At 44.8% G+C, this 23,881-nt stretch overlaps 1 protein-coding gene across 1 annotated transcript in view; it reads left to right on the forward strand.

Annotated features, from left to right (window-relative positions):
• Positions 1-11,513: 11,513 nt before the first annotated feature.
• LOC143805868 (cytochrome P450 2F2-like) overlaps positions 11,514-23,881 on the forward strand; it is a 97,690-nt gene continuing 85,322 nt past the window's right edge. The window contains exons 1-2 of the mRNA XM_077285600.1: positions 11,514-11,633; positions 18,687-18,864. Coding sequence (XP_077141715.1) covers positions 11,617-11,633; positions 18,687-18,864 — 195 coding nt within the window. The 5' untranslated portion in view covers positions 11,514-11,616. The remainder of the gene's footprint in view (positions 11,634-18,686; positions 18,865-23,881) is intronic.

Consider the following 23,881-nt stretch of genomic DNA (forward strand, 5'->3'; position numbering starts at 1 on the left):
TGAGCGAATCTATGTCTCTAGCCATTCAGATTGATCGGCGCCTGCGCGAGCGCAAAGTGGTGCACCATATGGTAGCGTCCTCTGAACAGAGTCCTGAGCCTATGCAATGTGATAGGATTCTGACTAGAGTGGAACAGAGGGGATACAGACGTCAGAATGGGCTGTGTTTTTACTGTGGTGATTCTGCTCATACTATTTCTGATTGCCCTAAGCGTATTAAGAGGGTTGCTAGATCTGTTACCATTAGTAGTGTACAGCCTAAGTTTCTCCTGTCTGTGACGCTGATTTGCTCATTGTCATCTTTTTCTGTCATGGCATTTGTGGATTCAGGCGCTGCCCTGAACTTAATGGACTTAGAATTCGCCAGGCGCTGTGGTTTTTCTTTGCAGCCTTTGCAGAGCCCTATTCCTTTGAGGGGTATTGAGGCTACACCGTTGGCCAAGAATAAACCTCAGTATTGGACTCAGCTGACTATGTGCATGGCTCCAGCACATCAGGAAGATTGTCGTTTTCTGGTGTTGCATAATTTACATGATGTTGTTGTACTGGGTTTTCCATGGTTACAAGTACACAATCCAGTGTTGGATTGGAAATCGATGTCTGTGACTAGTTGGGGTTGTCAAGGGGTACATAGTGACGTTCCTTTGATGTCAATTTCCTCTTCCCCCTCTTCTGATGTTCCTGAATTTTTGTCAGATTTCCAGGATGTATTCGATGAGCCCATGTCCAGTTCCCTTCCTCCACATAGGGACTGTGATTGTGCTATTGACTTGATTCCTGGCTGTAAGTTCCCTAAGGGCCGACTTTTCAATCTGTCTGTGCCAGAGCATGCCACCATGCGGAGCTATGTTAAGGAGTCTTTATAGAAGTCTTTAGAGAAGGGGCATATTTGGCCGTCTTCGTCACCATTGGGAGCGGGATTCTTTTTTGTTGCCAAGAAGGATGGCTCCTTGAGACCCTGTATTGATTATCGCCTTCTTAATAAGTTCACAGTCAAATTCCAATACCCGTTACCTTTGCTCTCTGATTTGTTTGCTCGGATTAAGGGGGCTTGTTGGTTTACCAAGATTGACCTTCGAGGGGCATATAATCTTGTTCGTATTAAACAGGGTGACGAATGGAAAACTGCATTTAATACGCCCGAAGGCCATTTTGAATACCTGGTGATGCCTTTCGGGCTTTCTAATGCTCCTTCTGTATTTCAGTCCTTCATGCATGATATTTTCCGCAATTATCTTGATAAATTCTTGATTGTGTATTTGGATGATATTTTGATTTTTTCCAATGATTGGGAGTCTCATGTGAAGCAGGTCAGGATGGTATTCCAGATCCTTCGTGATAATGCTCTATTTGTGAAGGGGTCTAAGTGCCTATTTGGATTTCAGAAGGTCTCTTTTTTGGGGTTTATTTTTTCTCCTTCGTCTATAGAAATGGATCCTGTTAAGGTCCAAGCCATTCATGACTGGATTCAGCCCACATCTGTGAAGAGCCTTCAGAAATTTTTGGGCTTTGCTAATTTTTATCGCCGTTTCATTGCCAACTTCTCTAGTGTGGTTAAGCCCCTGACCGATTTGACAAAGAAAGGCGCTGATGTGACAAATTGGTCCTCTGAGGCTGTTGAGGCCTTTCAGGAGCTTAAGCGCCGATTTACTTCTGCCCCTGTCTTGCGTCAGCCGGATGTGTCTCTTCCTTTTCAGGTTGAGGTTAATGCTTCTGAGATTGGGGCAGGGGCCGTTTTGTCACAGAGGAATTCTGATGGTTCCTTGATGAAACCATGTGCCTTCTTCTCCCGAAAGTTTTCACCTGCGGAACGCAATTATGATGTCGGCAATCGGGAGTTGTTGGCCATGAAGTGGGCATTTGAGGAGTGGCGACATTGGCTTGAGGGAGCCAAGCACCGCGTTGTGGTCTTGACCGATCATAAGAATCTGATTTACCTCGAGTCGGCCAAGCGGCTGAACCCTAGATAGGCTCGATGGTCCCTGTTTTTCTCCCGTTTCGATTTTGTGGTCTCGTATCTTCCGGGATCTAAGAATGTTAAGGCGGATGCCCTCTCTAGGAGTTTTTTGCCTGATTCTCCTGGAGTTCTTGAGCCGGTTGGCATTCTTAGGGAAGGGGTGATTCTTTCTGCTATCTTCCCTGATTTACGGCGGGTGCTTCAGGAATTTCAGGCTGATAAACCTGTTGTGAACTCTATTTCTGGGCTCCCTCTTGTGGTCACAAGTGGTACTGTGTGAGTGCTGTCTTTCTGCAGGTTTGTGACTGGCATCAGCTGTCTCGTTATCTGTGGGCTGGTTTTCTATTTAAGCTCACTTGGACTCTCAGTCTATGCCTGCTGTCAATGTATTCAGTGCTATTCTGATTCCTTCTGACTACCTTGCTCCCAGTCTCTTCAAGAGAAGCTAAGTTTCCGTTTTGTTCATTTTTTGATCATCAGTGTTCTATATGTTTCTTGTCCAGCTTGCTAATATGTGATTTCCCAGCTTGCTGGTAGCTCTGGGGGGCTGAGTTTTTCCCCCCACACCGTTAGTTGGTGTGGGGGTTCTTGATTTCTCAGCGTGGATATTTTGGTAGGGTTTTTACTGACCGCACAGTTCGCTATCTGTCTTCTGCTATCTAGTATTAGCGGTCCTCATTTGCTGAATCTGTTTTCATTCCTACGTGTGTCTTTTCTCCTTACCTCACCGTTATTATTTGTTGGGGGCTTCCTATATCTTTGGGGTTATTTCTCTTGAGGCAAGTGAGGTCTTGCTTTCTCTTTAGGGGTAGTCAGTTTCTCAGGCTGCGTCGAGACGTCCAGGATTTTAGGCACGTTCACCGGCTACCTTTAGTGTGTCTGGATAGGATCAGGTTTTGCGGTCAGCCCTGTTACCACCTCCATAGAGCTCGTGTCTATGTTTAGTTACTTAGCTAGTATTTCCTGTGATCCCCAGCCACTGGGATCATAACAGTACAGCAGGCCAAAAAAAAGTGTTTAATGCATCGCATGAAGTGGGATAAAAGAAGTCCTGAGTACAATTTTTTTTTTTTTTCCTCCTTTGCTGCAGTCTGTCCAGCTTCTCTCATCCCCTTAATCTCTGGGTGGTTTTTAGCTCAGCTGCAGACATGGATATTCAGATTCTGACTTCTAGTGTGGATCATCTTGCTGCAAAGGTGCAAAATATTCAGAATTTTGTTGTTCATAGCCCTATGTCTGAGCCAAAGATACCTATTCCTGAGTTGTTTTCTGGAGATAGATCTAGGTTTCTGAATTTTAGGAATAATTGTAAATTGTTTCTATCTTTGAGACCTCGTTCCTCTGGTGATTCCGCTCAGCAAGTTAAAATTGTTATCTCCTTGTTACGCGGCGACCCTCAAGATTGGGCTTTCTCTCTGGCGCCAGGAGATCCTGCATTGCTGAATGTGGATGCGTTTTTTCTGGCGCTTGGACTGCTTTATGAGGAACCTAATCTTGAGAACCAGGCAGAAAAGGCTTTGCTGGCTATCTCTCAAGGTCAGGATGAAGCTGAGGTGTACTGTCAAAAATTTCGGAAATGGTCAGTGCTTACTCAATGGAATGAGTGTGCCCTGGCTGCAAATTTCAGAGAGGGTCTTTCTGAAGCCATTAAGAATGTTATGGTGGGGTTCCCCGCGCCTGCAAGTCTGAGTGATTCAATGGCTTTGGCCATTCAGATTGATCGGCGTTTGCGGGAGCGCAAATCTGCGCATCCTCTGGCGGTGTTCTCTGAACAGAGACCTGAGTCAATGCAATGTGACAGAATTCTGACTAGAATTGAGCGACAAAGTCATAGACGTCAAAATGGGTTGTGCTTTTACTGTGGTGATTCTACTCATGTTATCTCAGCATGCTCTAAGCGCTTAAAAAAAATTGCTAAACCTGTCACCATTGGTACTATACAGCCTAAGTTCATTTTGTCTGTTACTTTAATCTGTTCTTTGTCATCCTACTCGGTTATGGCTTTTGTGGATTCAGGTGCTGCCCTGAATCTTATGGATTTGTCGTTTGCGAAGCGCTGTGGTTTTGTTCTGGAGCCTTTGGAATTTCCTATTCCACTGAGGGGAATAGATGCTCCCCCATTGGCTGAGAATAAGCCTCAGTATTGGACTCAAGTGACCATGTGCATTACTCCTGTACATCAGGAGGTGATTCGCTTTCTTGTGCTGCATAATTTGCATGATGTTGTAGTTTTGGGTCTGTCATGGCTGCAGGCCCATAATCCAGTTCTGGATTGGAAAGCTATGTCTGTGTCAAGTTGGGGTTGTCAGGGGATTCATGGCGAAGTCCCTTTGGTGTCAATTGCTTCTTCAACTCCTTCTGAGGTCCCTGAGTTTTTGTCGGACTACCAGGATGTATTTGATGAGCCCAGATCCGGTGCCCTGCCTCCTCATAGGGATTGTGATTGTGCTATAAATTTGATTCCTGGCAGTAAGTTCCCTAAGGGACGACTTTTTAATTTGTCTATACCAGAACATGCCGCAATGCGGAGTTATATAAAGGAGTCTTTGGCGAAGGGACATATTCGCCCATCCTCCTCCCCTCTTGGTGCAGGATTCTTTTTTGTGGCCAAGAAGGATGGTTCTCTGAGACCTTGTATAGATTATCGTCTTCTAAATAAAATCACGGTCAAATTTCAGTATCCTTTGCCATTATTGTCTGATCTGTTTGCTCGGATTAAGGGATCCAGTTGGTTCACCAAGATAGATCTTCGTGGTGCGTATAACCTTGTGCGTATCAAGCAGGGGGACGAATGGAAAACAGCATTTAATACGCCCGAAGGCCATTTTGAGTACTTGGTGATGCCTTTTGGACTCTCTAATGCTCCTTCTGTGTTTCAGTCCTTTATGCATGACATTTTCCGAGAATATCTGGATAAATTTATGATTGTGTATCTGGATGACATTTTGGTCTTTTCTAATGATTGGGAGTCCCATGTGAAGCAGGTCAGGATGGTGTTTCAGGTCCTGCGTGCTAATGCTTTATTTGTGAAGGGCTCAAAATGTCTCTTCGGAGTACAGAAGGTTTCCTTTTTGGGTTTTATTTTTTCTCCTTCTACTATTGAGATGGACCCAGTCAAGGTCCAGGCTATTCATGACTGGACTCAGCCTACATCTGTTAAGAGTCTTCAGAAGTTCTTGGGTTTTGCTAATTTTTACCGTCGCTTCATCGCTAATTTTTCTGGCGTGGTTAAGCCCTTGACAGATTTGACCAAGAAAGGTTCTGATGTGACTAATTGGTCTCCTGCGGCAGTGGAAGCCTTTCGGGAGCTGAAGCGCCGGTTTTCTTCAGCTCCAGTCTTATGTCAGCCTGATGTCTCTCTTCCTTTCCAGGTCGAGGTGGATACTTCTGAGATTGGAGCAGGGGCTGTTTTGTCGCAGAGAAGCTCTGATGGCTCTGTGATGAAGCCTTGTGCCTTCTTTTCAAGAAAGTTTTCGCCTGCCGAGCGGAATTATGATGTTGGTAATCGGGAGTTGTTGGCTATGAAGTGGGCATTTGAGGAGTGGCGACATTGGCTCGAGGGAGCTAGGCATCGTGTGGTGGTCTTGATTGATCACAAAAATCTGATTTATCTCGAGTCTGCCAAGCGCCTGAATCCTAGACAGGCTCGTTGGTCGTTGTTTTTCTCCCGTTTCGATTTCGTGGTCTCGTACCTGCCTGGTTCGAAGAACGTGAAGGCTGATGCCCTTTCTAGGAGTTTTGTGCCTGACTCTCCGGGAGTTTCAGAGCCGGCTGGTATCCTCAAAGAGGGAGTGATTTTGTCTGCCATTTCCCCAGATTTGCGACGAGTGCTGCAGAAATTTCAGGCTGATAGACCTGACCGTTGCCCACCAGAGAGACTGTTTGTCCCAGATAGATGGACCAGCAGAGTTATTTCCGAGGTTCATTCTTCGGTGTTGGCAGGTCATCCTGGGATTTTTGGTACCAGAGATTTGGTGGCTAGGTCCTTCTGGTGGCCTTCCTTGTCGCGGGATGTGCGTTCCTTTGTGCAGTCCTGTGGGATTTGTGCTCGGGCTAAGCCTTGCTGTTCTCGTGCCAGTGGTTTGCTTTTGCCTTTGCCTGTCCCGAAGAGGCCTTGGACGCACATTTCCATGGATTTTATTTCAGATCTTCCAGTATCTCAGAGAATGTCTGTCATCTGGGTGGTGTGTGATCGTTTTTCCAAAATGGTCCATTTGGTGCCCTTGCCTAAGTTGCCTTCCTCCTCCGATTTGGTTCCTTTATTTTTTCAGAATGTGGTTTGCTTGCATGGCATCCCTGAAAATATTGTGTCTGACAGAGGATCCCAGTTTGTGTCCAGATTTTGGCGGATTTTTTGTGCTAAGATGGGCATTGATTTGTCTTTTTCGTCGGCCTTCCATCCTCAGACGAATAGCCAAACCGAGCGAACTAATCAGACGTTGGAAACTTATTTAAGATGTTTTGTTTCTGCTGATCAGGATGATTGGGTGACTTTTTTGCCATTGGCCGAGTTTGCCCTTAATAATCGGGCTAGTTCTGCTACTTTGGTTTCGCCTTTTTTCTGCAATTCTGGTTTTCATCCTTGTTTTTCCTCGGGTCAGGTTGAGCCTTCTGACTGTCCGGGGGTGGATTCTGTGGTGGATAGGTTGCAGCAGATTTGGAACCATGTGGTGGACAATTTGAAGTTGTCACAGGAGAAGGCTCAGCGCTTTGCCAACCGCCGTCGCGGTGTTGGTACCCGACTTCGTGTTGGGGATTTGGTATGGCTGTCTTCTCGGTATGTTCCTATGAAGGTTTCCTCTCCTAAATTCAAGCCTCGCTTCATCGGTCCTTATAAGATTTTGGAAATCCTTAACCCGGTGTCTTTTCGTTTGGACCTCCCAGCATCGTTTGCCATTCATAATGTGTTCCATAGGTCTTTGTTGCGGAGGTATGTGGTGCCTGTGGTTCCTTCTGTTGAGCCTCCTGCTCTGGTGCTGGTTGAGGGCGAATTGGAGTACATGGTGGAGAAGATCTTGGATTCTCGTTTTTCCAGATGGAGGCTTCAGTATTTAGTTAAGTGGAAGGGCTATGGTCAGGAGGATAATTCCTGGGTTGTCGCCTCTGATGTCCATGCGGCCGATTTGGTTCGTGCCTTCCATGCGGCTCATCCTGATCGCCCTGGGGGTCTTGATGAGGGTTCGGTGACCCCTCCTCAAGGGGGGGGGTACTGTTGTGAACTCTATTTCTGGGCTCCCTCTTGTGGTCACAAGTGGTACTGTGTGAGTGCTGTCTTTCTGCAGGTTTGTGACTGGCATCAGCTGTCTCGTTATCTGTGGGCTGGTTTTATATTTAAGCTCACTTGGACTCTCAGTCAATGCCTGCTGTCAATGTATTCAGTGCTATTCTGATTCCTTCTGACTACCTTGCTCCCAGTCTCTTCAAGAGAAGCTAAGTTTCCGTTTTGTTAATTTTTTGATCATCAGTGTTCTATATGTTTCTTGTCCAGCTTGCTAATATGTGATTTTCCAGCTTGCTGGTAGCTCTGGGGGGCTGAGTTTCTCCCCCCACACCGTTAGTTGGTGTGGGGGTTCTTGATTTCTCAGCGTGGATATTTTGGTAGGGTTTTTTACTGACCGCACAGTTCGCTATCTGTCTTCTGCTATCTAGTATTAGCGGGCCTCATTTGCTGAATCTGTTTTCATTCCTACGTGTGTCTTTTCTCCTTACCTCACCGTTATTATTTGTTGGGGGCTTCCTATATCTTTGGGGTTATTTCTCTTGAGGCAAGTGAGGTCTTGCTTTCTCTTTAGGGGTAGTCAGTTTCTCAGGCTGCGTCGAGACGTCCAGGATTTTAGGCACGTTCACCGGCTACCTTTAGTTTGTTTGGATAGGATCAGGTTTTGCGGTCAGTCCAGTTACCACCTCCCTAGAGCTCGTGTCTATGTTTAGTTACTTAGCTAGTATTTCCTGTGATCCCCAGCCACTGGGATCATAACATAAACCTAACCGCTGTCCTGTGGGGAAGCTGTTTGTTCCCGATAGATGGATAAGTAAGGTAATTTCTGAGGTCCATTGTTCGGTGCTGGCCAGTCATCCTGGGATTTTTGGTACCAGAGATTTAGTTGCTAGGTCCTTTTGGTGGCCTTCCTTGTTGCGGGATGTACATTCTTTTGTGCAGTCCTGTGGGACTTATGCGCGGGCTAAGCCTTGCTGTTCCCGCGCTAGTGGGTTGCTTTTGCCTTTGCCTGTCCCTGAGAGGCCCTGGATGCATATTTCCATGGATTTTATTTTGGATCTTCCTGTGTCCCAGAGGATGTCTGTTATCTGGGTGGTTTGTGACCGGTTCTCTAAAATGGTCCATTTGGTACCTTTGCCTAAATTGCCTTCCTCCTCTGATTTGGTTCCATTGTTTTTTCAGCATGTGGTTCGTTTGCATGGCATTCCGGAGAATATTGTGTCTGACAGAGGTTCCCAGTTTGTTTCCAGGTTTTGGCGGGCCTTTTGTGCTAGGATGGGCATTAATTTGTCTTTTTCTTCGGCGTTCCATCCTCAGACAAATGGCCAAACTGAGCGAACTAATCAAACCTTGGAAACCTATTTGAGATGCTTTGTGTCTGCTGATCAGGATGATTGGGTGGCTTTCTTGCCGTTGGCCGAGTTTGCCCTTAATAATCGGGCCAGTTCGGCTACTTTGGTTTCGCCTTTTTTTTGTAATTTTGGTTTTCATCCTCGTTTTTCTTCAGGGCAGGTTGAGCCTTCTGATTGTCCTGGTGCAGATTCTGTGATGGACAGGTTACAGCAGATTTGTACTCATGTGGTAGACAATTTGACGTTGTCTCAGGAAAAGGCTCAGCGTTTTGCTAACCGCCGTCGGTGTGTTGGTCCTCGGCTTCGTGTGGGGGATTTAGTCTGGTTATCTTCTCATCATGTTCCTATGAAGGTTTCTTCCCCTAAGTTCAAGCCTCGGTTTATTGGTCCTTATAAGATTTCTGAGATCATCAATCCAGTGTCTTTTCGTTTGGCCCTTCCAGCCTCTTTTGCCATCCACAATGTTTTCCATAGATCTTTGTTGCGGAGATATGTGGTACCCGTTGTTCCCTCTGTTGATCCTCCTGCCCCGGTGTTGGTTGAGGGGGAGTTGGAATATGTGGTTGAGATAATTTGGGATTCTTGTTTTTCGAGGCGGAGGCTTCAGTATCTTGTCAAGTGGAAGGGTTATGGCCAGGAGGATAATTCTTGGGTGGTTGCCTCCGATGTCCATGCCACCGATTTGGTTCGTGCTTTTCACTTGGCTCGTCCTGATCGGCCTGGGGGCTCTGGTGAGGGTTCGGTGACCCCTCCTCAAGGGGGGGTACTGTTGTGAATTCCGCTCTTGGGCTCCCTCCGGTGGTTGTAAGTAGCACTTTTGTGAATTCTGCTCTTGGGCTCCCTCCTGTGGTTTTGAGTGGTATAGCTGCTTATTGGATTTAGCATCAGCAGCTGCTTCCACTGATCATCTTTCTGGCTCGGCTATTTTAGTCTGGCCTTATCCCGCAATCAATGCCAGTTGTCAATTGTTCCTGCTTGGAGTCACTGCTCTTTTGGATTTCCCTGACACTCTGACCAGTTCAGCAAAGATAAGTCCTTGCTTGTCCTTTTGCAGTCCACTTGTTGTGGACTTTATTGTTCAGCACATTCTATGTTTTGCTCATTTGTCCAGCTTATTAGTATGGATCTATTCAGCTAAGCTGGAAGCTCTGGGCAGCAGATTTTGCCCTCCACACCTTTAGTCAGATGTGGAGATTTTTGCATTTCTCTGCGGTGGACTTTTTCTAGTTTTTATTACTGACCGCACAGTGTTCTTTCCTGTACTATCTATCTAGCTAGAAGTGGCCTCCTTTGCTAAATCTTGTTTCATACTACGTATGTCATTTCCTTCTCCTCTCACAGTCATTATTTGTGGGGGTCTGTCTTTCCTTTGGGGATTTTCTCTGAGGCAAGATAGCTTTCCTGTTTCTACCTTTAGGGGTAGCTAGTTCTCCGGCTGTGACGAGGTGTCCAGGGAGTGACAGGAACATCCCACGGCTACTGCTAGTGTTGTGTTAAGATCAGGAGCTGCGGTCTGTATAGTTACCACCTGCTCAGAGCTAGTCGCATGTCGCTCCTAAATCACCAGTCCATAAAAGATTTCTTGCCTTATAAATGGGGTTTGGACCATCAGTTGTGTTGTGCAGAAGTCTGGTGGATACACAGCTGATAGTCCTACTGAATAGACTGTTAGAATTTGTATTATAGCAAGAAAAAAGCAGCTAAGTAAAGAAAAACGAGTGGCCATCATTACTTTAAGAAATGAAGGTCAGTCAGTCCGAAAAATTGGGAAAACTTTGAAAGTGTCCCCAAGTGCAGTTGCAAAAACCATCAAGCGCTACAAAGAAACTGGCTCACATGAGGACCGCCCCAGGAAAGGAAGACCAAGAGTCACCTCTGCTTTTGAGGATAAGTTTATCCGAGTCACCAGCCTCAGAAATTGCAGGTTAACAGCAGCTCAGATTAGAGACCAGGTCAATGCCACACAGAGTTCTAGCAGCAGACACATCTCTACAACAACTGTTAAGAGGAGACTTTGTGCAGCAGGCCTTCATGGTAAAATAGCTGCTAGGAAACCACTGCTAAGGACAGGCAACAAGCAGAAGCGACTTCTTGGGCTAAAGAACACAAGGAATGGACATTAGACCAGTGGAAATCTGTGCTTTGGTCTGATGAGTCCAAATTTGAGATCTTTAGTTCCAACCACTGTGTCTTTGTGCGACGCAGAAAAGGTGAACGGATGGACTCTACATGCCTGGTTCCCACAGTGAAGCATGGAGGAGGAGGTGTGATGGTGTGGGGGTGCTTTGGTGGTGACACTGTTGTGGATTTATTAAAAATGGAAGGCATACTGGACCAGCATGGCTACCACAGCATCTTGCAGCAGCATGCAATTCCATCCGGTTTGCATTTAGTTGGACCATCATTCATTTTTCAACAGGACGATGACCCCAAACACACCTCCAGGCTGTGTAAGGGCTATTTGACCTAGAAGGAGAGAGATGGGGTGCTACACCAGATGACCTGGCCTCCACAGTCACCAGACCTGAACCCAATCGAGATGGTTTGGGGTGAGCTGGACCGCAGAGTGAAGGCAAAAGGGTCAACAAGTGCTAAGCATCTCTGGGAACTCCTTTAAGATTGTTGGAAGACCATTCCCGGTGACTACCTCTTGAAGCTCATCAAGAGAAATGTCATATCTGAGTGCAAAGCAGTCATCCAAGCAAAAGGTGGCTACTTTGAAGAACCTAGAATATAAGACATAATTTCAGTTGCTTCACACTTTTTTGTTAAGTATATAATTCCGCATGTGTTAATTCATAGTTTTGATGCCTTCAGTGTGAATTTACAATTTTCATAGTCATGAAAATACGGAATAATCTTTAAATGAGAAGGAGTGTCCAAACTTTTGCTTTGTACTGTATATATATATATATATATATATATATATATATATATATATTGCCTTATTATTTTTTTGCCAATATTTGGCACTTTGACAGAACATTTTTGTCTCTCCCCACATACACGTGACTACAAGGACTGAACATTATTTAAAGCTAACTATTGTGTAATCAGAGGTTATTAAGAAAAGAAAGAAGTCAAGATTCATGATCTGCAGTTTAAAGTAAGTGACTTTCAATTCACTCTCGATCATGTCACCATTTTATGCTATTTTTGTTGAAAGGTTTTTATATTTGGCAGTGATATTATAGAGTTACTACATGTCTCATGCTCTACTATTACATGAATGTCAGGGAAAATTGGTTTAGGGTCAAAAAGCAGAGTAGAACTCAGTTTTCAACTTTTAGACCATTTACTCATAATTTTAATCAGATTAATACCACCAGATAGTGCTAATATAACATTGCCATGTACAGCCTACACAACACTACCAGATGTTACCAAAAATATGCAAAATCATTAAAGAAGAAAACAAATAATACTGACTACAATTACAATTAACATACAAGCTGAATAAAACCGACATACAATGCTAAAAACGAGGTGGTTTTAGTTTGCCCCTGGGTATTCTTAGTGACCCCCTAGTAAATGAGGGTCCTACATTTTTTCCTTGACAGTTAGGTGAAAAATTGCCAATTTCAGGACAGATCTAAAAACAGAGAAGCACATGCTTCAAACCATAACTTTGCCAAATCCGAGAAGAGATATTTGCTATTTAAGGGGTGTGGAAGAAAGTGATAATTTTATTTTCTTCTACTAGTGTCACATGAGTCATTCTAAAATGTTCTCTCTCCTGGAGTATAATGAATTCCATTTTTCTTTTTTTTTACTCTTTAGATACTAATGTAAAAATTACATTTGGGGCAGAGATTTATCAATTATGTGCCAGAATTCCTGCCGATAAACTATCCTTTATGACGTGCACAATATTTATTAATAATTTTGCCTGTGGCGATTATGAGTCAGCTCCTCAAATGTGATCTTTTAAGGAATAGATATCCTATTGTCTGGTTCAGTAGTGAGGATGAAGACAGCAAGATTGGGGTATTTTTTGTAAATCGATGAGGTCAAGGAGAATTTTTTTTAAAAAAGAAGAGAAACAAAAACAACTTTTTTAAACAAAAAATCTTGATTAAGACAATTGTTCACTTTTCAAGACACATTTTGCAAATTTTAAGGCATTAACTATAGAGAATGAGTCTGATTGTGCCGTGTCACATCAACCATTAAAGCTCCACCACTTTTTCAGCAAGCCGGCAGAGGTCACACAAACACGCCAGCAATTGCAACCACGTATTGCGCTAAACATTTGCTGAATTTTCTTTTTTTCTGGAGTAGAGATGATTGATGATTCCAATGTATGGTGGTACAGCACATAATCCAAGCAAACTGACTCTGTTACCAGAACATGGATCCATCAACATTTGGACATTTTTCTGAGTACTCTGTTTCCCAAATACATTGCTTAAGTTATCTGGCTTCTTAGAAACGTAATGTCTGTTCATGAGACGGAGAACCAAAAAGTTATCATACAGTAGAAGTCAATCAAATATTTGGAGTCCTCTGATAATTTCTCTCTCTCTCTCTCTATCTCTCTCCTCCCCCCCTCATTGTCTCTCTCTATCTCTTTCTCTCATTTTCTCTGTCTGTCTATCTTTCCGTCTCTCAGTCTTTGTTTCTCTCCTTTTCCCCGTTCTGTCTCTCTTTCTGTCTCTGTGTGTGTTTCTCTAGGTGTCTCCATATCTCTGTCTCTCTGGCATATGACAAACGTCTCGAGAGAAGAGTCAAATATGACATTTCTGTCTTATTTCTTTTTGTGAAAAATTGGCATCTTGTTTGAACATTTCTGGATCTCAGTACAGACTTCGAGAGCTACTTAAAGGTAACTTTGTAGAGGAGAAGACCGGACTGTGGGTGCTGACAGGGAATCAGGTCTGGAACTGCTGGGGCCAAACCTACTGTTGCAGAGGGGAAGGAGATTGTTGACGGAGCAAACCCTTAACCTGTGTATGAGTAGAAGGGGCGTGGCAAACCAGAGAGGTATAAAAGGGTTTGTGCAGGAGAAGAAGGGGGCTTCCCACCAGAGAGAGGAGTCAGAGAGGGCTGGTGCCGGGCTGCGGGGAAAGATAGGCAGCATAGTAGCTATCACGGCTGGGTACCGCGAGGACTCCCAGGTTTCAACGGGCGCGCAAAGGAAAGCACACCGAGTGGAGCATTGAGGTGAACAGCACTTTGCTGTGCTGCAGCAGCATAACGGACTAGGGGCTCAGCAGGTAAGATCGGTGACCGCCCACTGCCTCCAGAAGTGAGGCCGACTTGTTAGACGGGGAAGCCAGAAGAACTCAGCACCGGCTTCAGCCGGCAGCCGGCCAACCATCTGACTCAGGAGAAGAAACGGACACGTTAAGTGGAATTAATATATAGCCTGCCATTCTGAATTACTCTTTCCCCTGTTTCTCCCTCATCCTTTATCTATTTATTACCTGTTGCTCCCTGCCAGAAGGTTACCTCTGTATTGATAAAATAAGTAATTGTTAACCCCTGCTCTGTGCTTCTGTGTCATGTCACTGCATCCGAATACCTATGTTACATCCTGATGGCGAATGCATGCTGTCCAATCCGTGAGCTGCGCAATTTCAGCCAGATATGTTTGACCCTGAAATATAGCATTTCAGAGAAAAATATTCTTTTAAAGCCGCTGGGAACTGAGCTGCATGGAAGATTAGTCAGAAAGGTAGTTTCCTGCCGCTTTTCCCAGTTTACTGCTCTTGAGTGACTGATCTCTCCCTATACATGCATGCATGAAGGAACCTGTCACTCTGTAATAATTATAGGGGATAACTCAGGAGACTCTTTGCGTGGAACAAGACAACTACAGAACACAGTTTTATAAATGGTAAAGTCTATATTAAAACACGGTGATTCAAACAGGTGCAGAGAGAAACTCAAGTCCACAACACTTGGTGCAAATAATAAACGCAGCTTAGCAGTCTATAGGAAACTTCAGAGGGAAATGCAATCAAGCATTATTCTTTAGGAAACTTGACACGAATAAATCCTTGTCTTAGTCCAAACACAGATAGATATGCTTATAAGGCAGTTCAAATCATAACTTAGCCAGGGCCGTATTTGCCACTAGGCACTTGAGGGCACGTGCCTAGGGAGGGGACAATGCAGGGGGCGGCACCTGAGCAAGTTTAAAATATTAAAATATTTTTTTTTCTTTTTTAAAGTCCGGGGTCGCCCCGCCCACCCACTTAAGTCCTGGCTGCTGCAGGGGAGGGGGTCTCGGGTGCAGGGCCGCCATCAGGGCATTGCTGCCCTGACTCCTGTATGGGGCAGAAATGGGTGCTGTACCTTTAAGCAGCAGCAGGCCCAAGTGCATCATGGTCCTGACGCCGGTCATGTGACACGCCGCACGCTCTTCTTAATGTAGGAGCACTGGAGAAGACTGCAGAGAAGCAGGTCATGTTTGTGGGAGAACACACTGAAGTCGGCGGCGAGCAGGGAGAGGAGGCGGGCAGTGTGTGAGGACTCAGAGGAAGCTGCAGAGAGGAGTGAGGTGAGAGAGGAGACGGGAGTCTGCTGATGTGAGTGAGGAGAGGGGAGTCTGCTAAGGGGAGGAGATGAGAGGCTGGAAAGGAGATGAGAGGCTGGAAAGGAGATGAGAGGCTGGAAAGGAGGTGAGGCTGGAAACGAGAGGAGATGAGAGGCTGGAAAGGAGATAAGAGGCTGGAAAGGAGAGGAGATGAGAGGCTGGAAAGGAGATGAGATGCTGGAAAGGAGATGAGGCTGGAAAGGAGATGAGAGGCTGGAAAGGAGAGGAGATGAGAGGCTGGAAAGGAGATGAGAGGCTGGAAAGGAGAGGAGATGAGAGGCTGGAAAGGAGATGAGAGGCTGGAAAAGAGAGGAGATGAAAGGCTGGAAAGGAGTGGAGATGAGAAGCTGGAAAGGAGAGGAGATGAGAGGCTGGAAAGGAGAGATGAGAGCCTGGAAAGGAGATGAGAGGCTGGAAAGGAGATGAGAGTCTGGAAAGGAGATGAGAGGCTGGAAAGGAGATGAAAGGCTGGAAAGGAGAGGAGATGAGAGGCTGGAAAGGAGATGAGATGAGAGGCTGGAAAGGAAATGAGATGAGAGGCTGGAAATGAGATGAGAGGCTGGAAAGGAGAGGAGATGAGAGGCTGGAAAGGAGAGGAGAGGCTGGAAAGGAGAGATGAGAGGCTGGAAAGGAGAGGAGAGGCTGGAAAGGAGAGGAGAGGCTGGAAAGGAGAGGAGATGAGAGGCTGGAAAGGAGAGGAGATGAGAGGCTGGAAAGGAGAGTAGATGAGAGGCTGGAAAGAAGATGAGAGGCTGGAAAGGAGAGGAGATGAGAGGCTGGAAAGGAGATAAGAGGCTGGAAAGGAGAGGAGATGAGAGGCTGGAAAGGAGAGGAGATGAGAGACTGGAAAGGAGAGGAGATGAGAGGCTGGTAAGGAGAGGATATGAGAGGCTGGAAAGGAGATGAGAGGCTGGAAAGGAGAGGAGATGAGAGGCTGGAAAGGAGAGGAGATGAGAGGCTGGAAAGGAGAGGCTGGAAAGGAGAGGAGATGAGAGGCTGAAAAGGAGAGGAGAGGCTGGAAAGGAGAGGAGATGAGAGGCTGGAAAGGAGATGAGAGGCTGGAAAGGAGATGAGAGGCTGGAAAGGAGAGGAGAGGCTGGAAAGGAGAGGAGATGAGAGGCTGGAGAGGAGAGGCTGGAAAGGAGAGGAGATGAGAGGCTGGAAAAGAGATGAGAGGCTGGAAAGGAGAGGAGATGAGAGGCTGGAAAGGAGAGGAGAGGCTGGAAAGGAGAGGAGATGAGAGGCTGGAAAGGAGAGGAGATGAGAGGCTGGAAAGGAGATGAGAGGCTGGAAAGGAGAGGAGATGAGAGGCTGGTAAGGAGAGGAGATGAGAGGCTGGAAAGGAGAGGATATGAGAGGCTGGAAAGGAGAGGAGATGAGAGGCTGGAAAGGAGAGGAGAGGCTGGAAAGGAGAGGAGATGAGAGGCTGGAAAAGAGAGGAGAGGCTGGAAAGGAGAGGAGATGAGAGGCTGGAAAGGAGATGAGAGGAGAGGCTGGAAAGGAGAGGAGATGAGAGGTTGGAAAGGAGAGGAGATGAGAGGCTGGTAAGGAGAGGAGATGAGAGGCTGGTAAGGAGAGGAGATGAGAGGCTGGTAAGGAGAGGAGATGAGAGGCTGGTGAGGGGAGGCTGCTGAGGAGATGAGAGGCTGGTGAGGGGAGGCTGCTGAGGAGAGGAGATGAGAGGCTGGTGAGGAGATGAGAGGCTGCTGATGTGAGTGAGGAGAGGGGAGGCTGCTAAGGGGAGGATATGAGAGGCTGGTGAGGAGAGGGGAGGCTGCTGAGGAGAGGAGATGAGAGGCTGGTCTCATGCTGTATATGGGGAGGCTGTGTGGGGCTCATGCAGTATATAAGGTGCTGTGGGGGGGTTTAAAGATATATAGGGGGGTGTCAGCATACTTAAAGCTGCTCAATATTAAGTGATACAATTAATATTAATTAATATTGAGTAGAATTATTTTCATGCTATTGGTTCGGCCTCCACAACAGTCATGGTCTTTCATCTGGCCCCTCGGGAAAATAAATTGCCCACCCCTGATCTAGAGACATGGAGTGAGAAGCCCACAGACGATAGCAACAGATTAGTCCGTTCTCTCATTAAATTACCCATCCAGCTCTTCAAACTATTCTCTCTGAAACGTCCGAGCATTGCAGAGATAAACTTCCCTGTTTGCAGTCTGAGTGATGCTGCCCGTGGTTTTGGTAGTATGAATTGACTGACAGGTTCCCCTTAAAAACCTGTCGGCCAAACCTTGCAACCGTGGCAGAATCAACTGACCATGTACTGTGTATGAGATTCACCAGATTCTCACATGACAACTAATGGAAAGGTTTGCTAAGGCTACTTTCACATCAGCGATTTTCTCCGTACGCGGCAGATACTGCAGTTTTTCTGCATCTGTCGCGTAACATATCACTTACGGGCCGGCAACTCTGCGTTTGGCCTCATTCATTCCCTATGGGACTTGCGGACATGTGCGGCACTTGAGGTGAGACAAAAAAAAACACTGCTAGCAGCATTTTTTTTCCTGTTGCTGCAAGTACCGCATTTGCCGGATCGCAGCAAAACCGCAAGTGCCGCAAGTCCCATAGGGAATGAATGAGGCCGAACACAGTGTTGCCATAAGTGATCCGTTAAGCATGCGGAAACACTGCCGGATCTGCTGCAAATGTCAAAAATCGCTGATGTGAAAGTAGCCTAAGTCACTGCCGATAGTGTCTGCATTAGTCATACTCGCAAATGGGGGAGGCAGCACGAAAAGTGCCTAGGGCAGCAGAAACTCTAAATACGGCCCTGATCTTAGCTCAACCAGGGAGGCCTGGTTAATAGTCTCAGGTTATTGCAGAAGCAGAAGCAGCAACAGCTTACATGTCCAGCAAATGCAGATGAAGTAAACACAAGCAGCAGATGAAGGACGATTACTGGAGACTTGTGTATGCAGCAGGAACTCAGAGCAGAGTAGCAGGATCACCACACAGGTTCACAGGAGCAAGTGTATAGCCAGGGAGTAATCAGAGGTCAGGAGCTGGATGCAAGGCAGAATACTCTAGCACAGACTGAAGGCTGGGGTGGAGTTTTATAGCTGGAAGACACAGTGCACATGAGACCAAAGACGCCATCTTGGAAAAGGGCAGTAATGCACAAAAGGTAAAAAATGTTCAGAGTCCTGACACACTCCAGGGAAACGGGCAGGTAGAAGCCGCTGGGAACTCACCTGTCCATCTAGTCACCCATGTGTCTTGTTACCAGGTGGCATTTAAAGTTTGTTTTTCACTTAAACGGGACAGAGTTTCAGAGTCAAACATACCTGGCTGAAATCATAGAGCGGGTATCTGATACATGCTGTCCATAGACCCAGCAATGTGTGTGCTGTCAAGTTCCTTTTGTAGCTAACTATTGTGTGATTAAAGAGTATTCCAAAAACACACAACTCATTTCACTCATTTATTTTTTACTTTTCTAGATCTTGTCTTGTCCCTAAATTAAGATTCTGAAACAATACAAGTAATGATCAATGAAAGTGACTCAAGTATTTTATATGGCTGACTTTTTGGATGATTTGGTGCTAACTTGGGTTGGTAAGCACATTAAACATTCTACATACGAATTTCTTTCCACAGGATGGATTTCTACTCACTGGTTACTGTCCTCTTGGTGATTCTCATAACCAGCATGTTGTTTAATTATACAAAAATATTATTGGAGAAGTCAAAGTTGCCTCCTGGACCAACTCCTCTTCCCATCATCGGCACTCTTCACCTAATGAACCTTGATGATGTTGTGAAGTCCCTCCTGGAGGTGAGTAAAGCCAGAAAGATAGTGCTGGATAAATAACAATGAAGGCAGCACTTTTGTTATGATCATATTTAAGTCATTTGCATGCCGATGCTGTGTTGTGTGATATTATATGTTGTGTTCACCACTGCTGTTTACAGCGAGCCAAGTGGAATATTGCTAGATAACTTCACATCTCTACAGTTATGTTAGCACCGAAATATGTGAGGGGTTATGACTGATGTGAGATTGAAAATTTGTTGACAATTGTAGCATACACTGTAAGAGTTAAAGGGAATCTGTCAGGTGCTACATGCTGCCTAAGATGTGGACAACATGTATAAGGACTTGGCTGTATGATCATAGCTTGTATATTTTAATTTCAAACTCTACGGCGTTTTAGAATGAAACATACAGTACCTTTAATAGCCGGTGGCTTCTCCCAACCCGCTGAGAGTTACTGACAAGCCTCTCCTTGCTTGTGCGTATAGGCAGAGGGCTGTCAGTCAGTGTATGCTGCCAGGGATGCGCTTTTACAACTAGCTACCGGCTTGGTCCTCGAAGGCTATTAAAAGTATGTTTTCCTCTGAAATGGCGTAGTGTTTGAAGTAAACATACATGACTGTGATAATTCAGCCAGTGGGTAATACATACTGCCCACGGTTTGAGCAGCATGTAACACCTGTCAGGTTCCCTTTAATGACATGAATAAATATAAGTCATTTATAGGAAACCAGTCCTGGCTTGATAATACCCATCAGGATACAACTGGTGGTGAAGAGATGTAAAATGCTGTGTCTTTTAAGAGGTAATGCACTAAGTAGCTGGTCACAAAACTTTGTCAGGGGCACATGAGAGCAACTTAAAAACTTACACCCATGAAACTATAAATTTGCATTAAATACATCTTTTTTTTGCTTTGACCAATATCGCTGTTGCCACTATACGTCACTAGTGTTTTTTTTCTTATTCTCTCATCATCTCTTTTAGTCTCTGAAACTAGTGCTGAGCGAATACATTTGGCACTATTTGGTACTCACACGAATAGTACGGTATTCAGGCTATTCATTACTCGGCGAGTAATTAGGCCTGGATATATTCGAGAGACCCGCCTAACATGTTTGGTGCTTTGTTTGCAGCCAATGGACATGCTAGGCTGGCTTGCCAATCACAGTATTGCCGGCGACATCTTTGGTGTGGCATTACTGTGATTGGCTGGCCTTCCAGCGTCATAGGGACTATTTAAAGGCTGCCGGCGCCATCTTGCGCATATTGCAGCTGGAAACAGAGTAGGGATAGCGTAGTTTAAGTGTAGGGAGAATGAAAGGAATGTAGAGAGAGTGATAGGAGGTTATAGTGAGCATTGTTTATTCCAAAAGCTCTTTTAAGAGTTGAAGATTATGAAGAGATTACCTGTTTGTTAGGTGGGGATTGAATTAGGGAGAGATTTAATAGGAGGGAGGGTGAAAGGCAGTCACCTGAGTATTCTCATCATTGCATGTACATGCTGCAGATCTCTGCTATTTTCCACTGTGTTGTACAGTAGTTAGTATTAGGAACAGAATGTGGGATTAGGGTGAAATAGGGAGGGTTTCATCCACTACCAAAATATAAAAATCAGCTATTTGTAGAGGGAAATAATATTAGGTAGTAACAGCATATACAAAACCATTTTGGGGGAGTTTCATGTTATTCCTGTGTAGCAGCCTATCTAATATATAAAGTTAAATGTGTGTGTGTGTATATATGTGTGTATGTCCGGGATTGGAATCTGCACCGTCACAGCTACAGCCACAAAATTTTGCACAGCCACAAGTCTGGACCCCGAGGGCGTCTTAGGCTATGTTGTGAGGTGAAATTTTAACCCCGCGCTTTCCAATTCACCAAACAATTTTGCACCATCTACATAATGGGGAAAAAGTGAAAAGAAAAGTGTTGGAGGCAAATTGACAGCTGCCAGATGTGAACAAGGGGGACTTAAGAATGAGAGCGATGGCGCCAAAGAGTATATACCATACAGTTGCTAAAGTGGGGCCCCGACATGGGATACTCACCACACACGAGGATATGAACACACACAAAATGCGCCACACACTTCCACGTGCTTGAACACATATACCACCCTCAGCACACATTTCACCACACATACACCAACCTCGCCACATAAAAGTCGAAACACAAAAGTCGCCACTCAAAACTCGCCACGCGCAAAATTCGCCACATGCAAAACTAGCCACACATGCAAAACTCACCCACTTGAAAACTCGCCACACGCAAAACTTTCACACACGGAAAAATTGCCACATGCACAAAAGTTGCAACACATGCAAAAGTTGCCTCACACAAAACTTGCACATACTCAAAACGCACCACACTTAAAACTCGCCACGCGCAAAACTCGCCATGCGCAAAACTTGCTGCACACAACTTGCTACACTAACCTGTCACATGCAACTCAACACACAAAAAGTTGCTACACGCATGTCGCCACACAAAACTCATCTCACACAAGAGCAACAAATGTACCATATAGGAAATACGGCAGCTGTCAGTCACATGACCTGTCTATTATGTGTATGTGTGAGCTAATATATACTGCCAAGGGGGAGGGCTTCCTGTTGGCTGGGGATTTATCAGGCTGCCAATTTAGCTTACAAATACTGAGGTAAAAATACTGACCAAATAACGTGTGAACGAGGTCTAATACAGGAGGAGATGACATACAGGTACATACTATATACAGGGGAGATGACACACAGGTATATACTATATACAGGGGAGATGACACACACATATACAGTTATATGAAAAAGTTTGGGCACCCCTATTAATCTTAAGCTTAATGTTTTATAAAAATTGTTTTTTTTGCAACAGCTATTTCAGTTTCACATATCTAATAACTGTTGGACACTGAAATGTTTCTGCTTTGAAATGAGGTTTATTGTACTAACAGAAAATGTGCAATCTGCATTCAAACAAAATTTGACAGGTGCATAAGTATGGGCACCCTTATCATTTTCTTGTTTTAAATACTCCTACCTACTTTTTACTGACTTACTAAAGCACTTTTTTTGGTTTTGTATCCTCATTGAGCTTTGAACTTCATAGCCAGGTGTATGCAATCATGAGAAAAGCTACTTAAAGTGGCCACTTGCAAGTTGTTCTCCTGTTTGAATCTCCTCTGAAGAGTGGCATCATGGGCTCCTCAAAACAACTGTCAAATGATCTGAAAACAAAGATTATTCAACATAGCTGTTCGGGGGAAGGATACAAAAAGCTGTCTAAGAGATTTAACCTGTCAATTTCCACTGTGAGGAACATAGTAAGGAAATGGAAGAACACAGGTACAGTTCTTGTTAAGGCCAGAAGTGGCAGGCCAAGAAAAACATCAGAAAGGCAGAGAAGAAAAATGGTGAGATCAGTAAAGGACAATCCTCAGACCACCTCCAGAGAGCTGCAGCATCAACTTGCTGCAGATGGTGTCACTGTGCATCGGTCAACTATACAACGCACTTTGCACAAAGAGAAGCTGTATGGGAGAGTGATGCTAAAGAAGCCATTTCTGCAAGCACGCCACAAACATAGTCGGCTGAGGTATGCAAAAGCACATTTGGAGAAGCCAGTTTCTTTTTGGAAGAAGGTCCTGTGGACTGATGAAACCAAGATTGAGTTGTTTGGTAATACAAAAAGGCGTTATGCATGGCGGCAAAAAAACACAGCATTCCAAGAAAAACACTTGCTACCCACAGTAAAATTTGGTGGAGGTTCCATCATGCTTTGGGGCTCTGTGGCCAATGCCGGCACCGGGAATCTTGTTAAAGTTGAGGGACACATGGATTCCTCTCAGTATCAGGAGATTCTTGACAACAATGTTCATGAATCAGTGACAAAGTTGAAGTTACGCAGGGGATGGATCTTGCAGCAAGACAATGATCCAAAACACCGCTCCAAATCTACTCAGGCATTCATGCAGAGGAACAATTACACTGTTCTGGAATGGCCATCCCAGTCCCCAGACCTGAATATCATTGAACATCTGAGGGATCATTTGAAGAGGGCTGTCCATGCTCGGCGACCATCAAACTTAACTGAACTGGAATTGTTTTGTAAAGAGGAATGGTCAAAAATACCTTCATCCAGGATCCAGGAACTCATTAAAAGCTACAGGAAGCGACTAGAGGCTGTTATTTTTGCAAAAGGAGGATCTACTAAATATTAATGTCACTTTTCTGGTGAGGTGCCCATACTTAAGCAACTGTCAAATTTTGTTTGAATGCAGATCGCACATTTTCTGTTAGTACAATAAACCTCATTTCAAGGCAGAAACATTACTGTGTCCAACAGTTATTAGATATATGAAACTGAAATAGCTGTTGCAAAAAAAACAATTTTTAGAAAACATTAAGCTTAAGATTAATAGGGGTGCCCAAACTTTTTCATATAACTATATACTATATACAGGGGAGATGACACACAGGTATACACTATATACAGGGGAGATGACACTGAGGTATATACTACAGTTAGGTCCATATATATTTGGACAGAGACAACATTTTTCTAATTTTGGTTATAGACATTACCACAATGAATTTTAAACAAAGCAATTCAGATGCTGATAATGTTCAGACTTTCAGCTTTCATTTGAGGGTATCTACATTAAACTTGGATGAAGGGTTTAGGCGTTTCAGCTCCTTAACATGTGCCACCCTGTTTTTAAAGGGACCAAAAGTAATTGGACAGATTCAATAATTTTAAATAAAATGTTCATTTTTAGTACTTGGTTAAAAACCCTTTGTTGGCAATGACTGCCTGCAGTCTTGAACTGATGGACATCACCAGACGCTGTGTTTCCTCCTTTTTGATGCTCTGCCAGGCCTTCACTGCGGTGGTTTTCAGTTGCTGTTTGTTTGAGGGCCTTTCTGTCTGAAGTTTAGTCTTTAACTAGTGAAATGCATGCTCAATTGGGTTGAAATCAGGTGACTGACTTGGCCATTCAAGAATATTCCACTTCTTTGCTTTAATAAACTCCTGGGTTGCT

Source organism: Ranitomeya variabilis, chromosome 2, assembly GCF_051348905.1.
Source record: "Ranitomeya variabilis isolate aRanVar5 chromosome 2, aRanVar5.hap1, whole genome shotgun sequence".
NCBI classification, from domain to species: Eukaryota; Metazoa; Chordata; class Amphibia; order Anura; family Dendrobatidae; genus Ranitomeya; species Ranitomeya variabilis.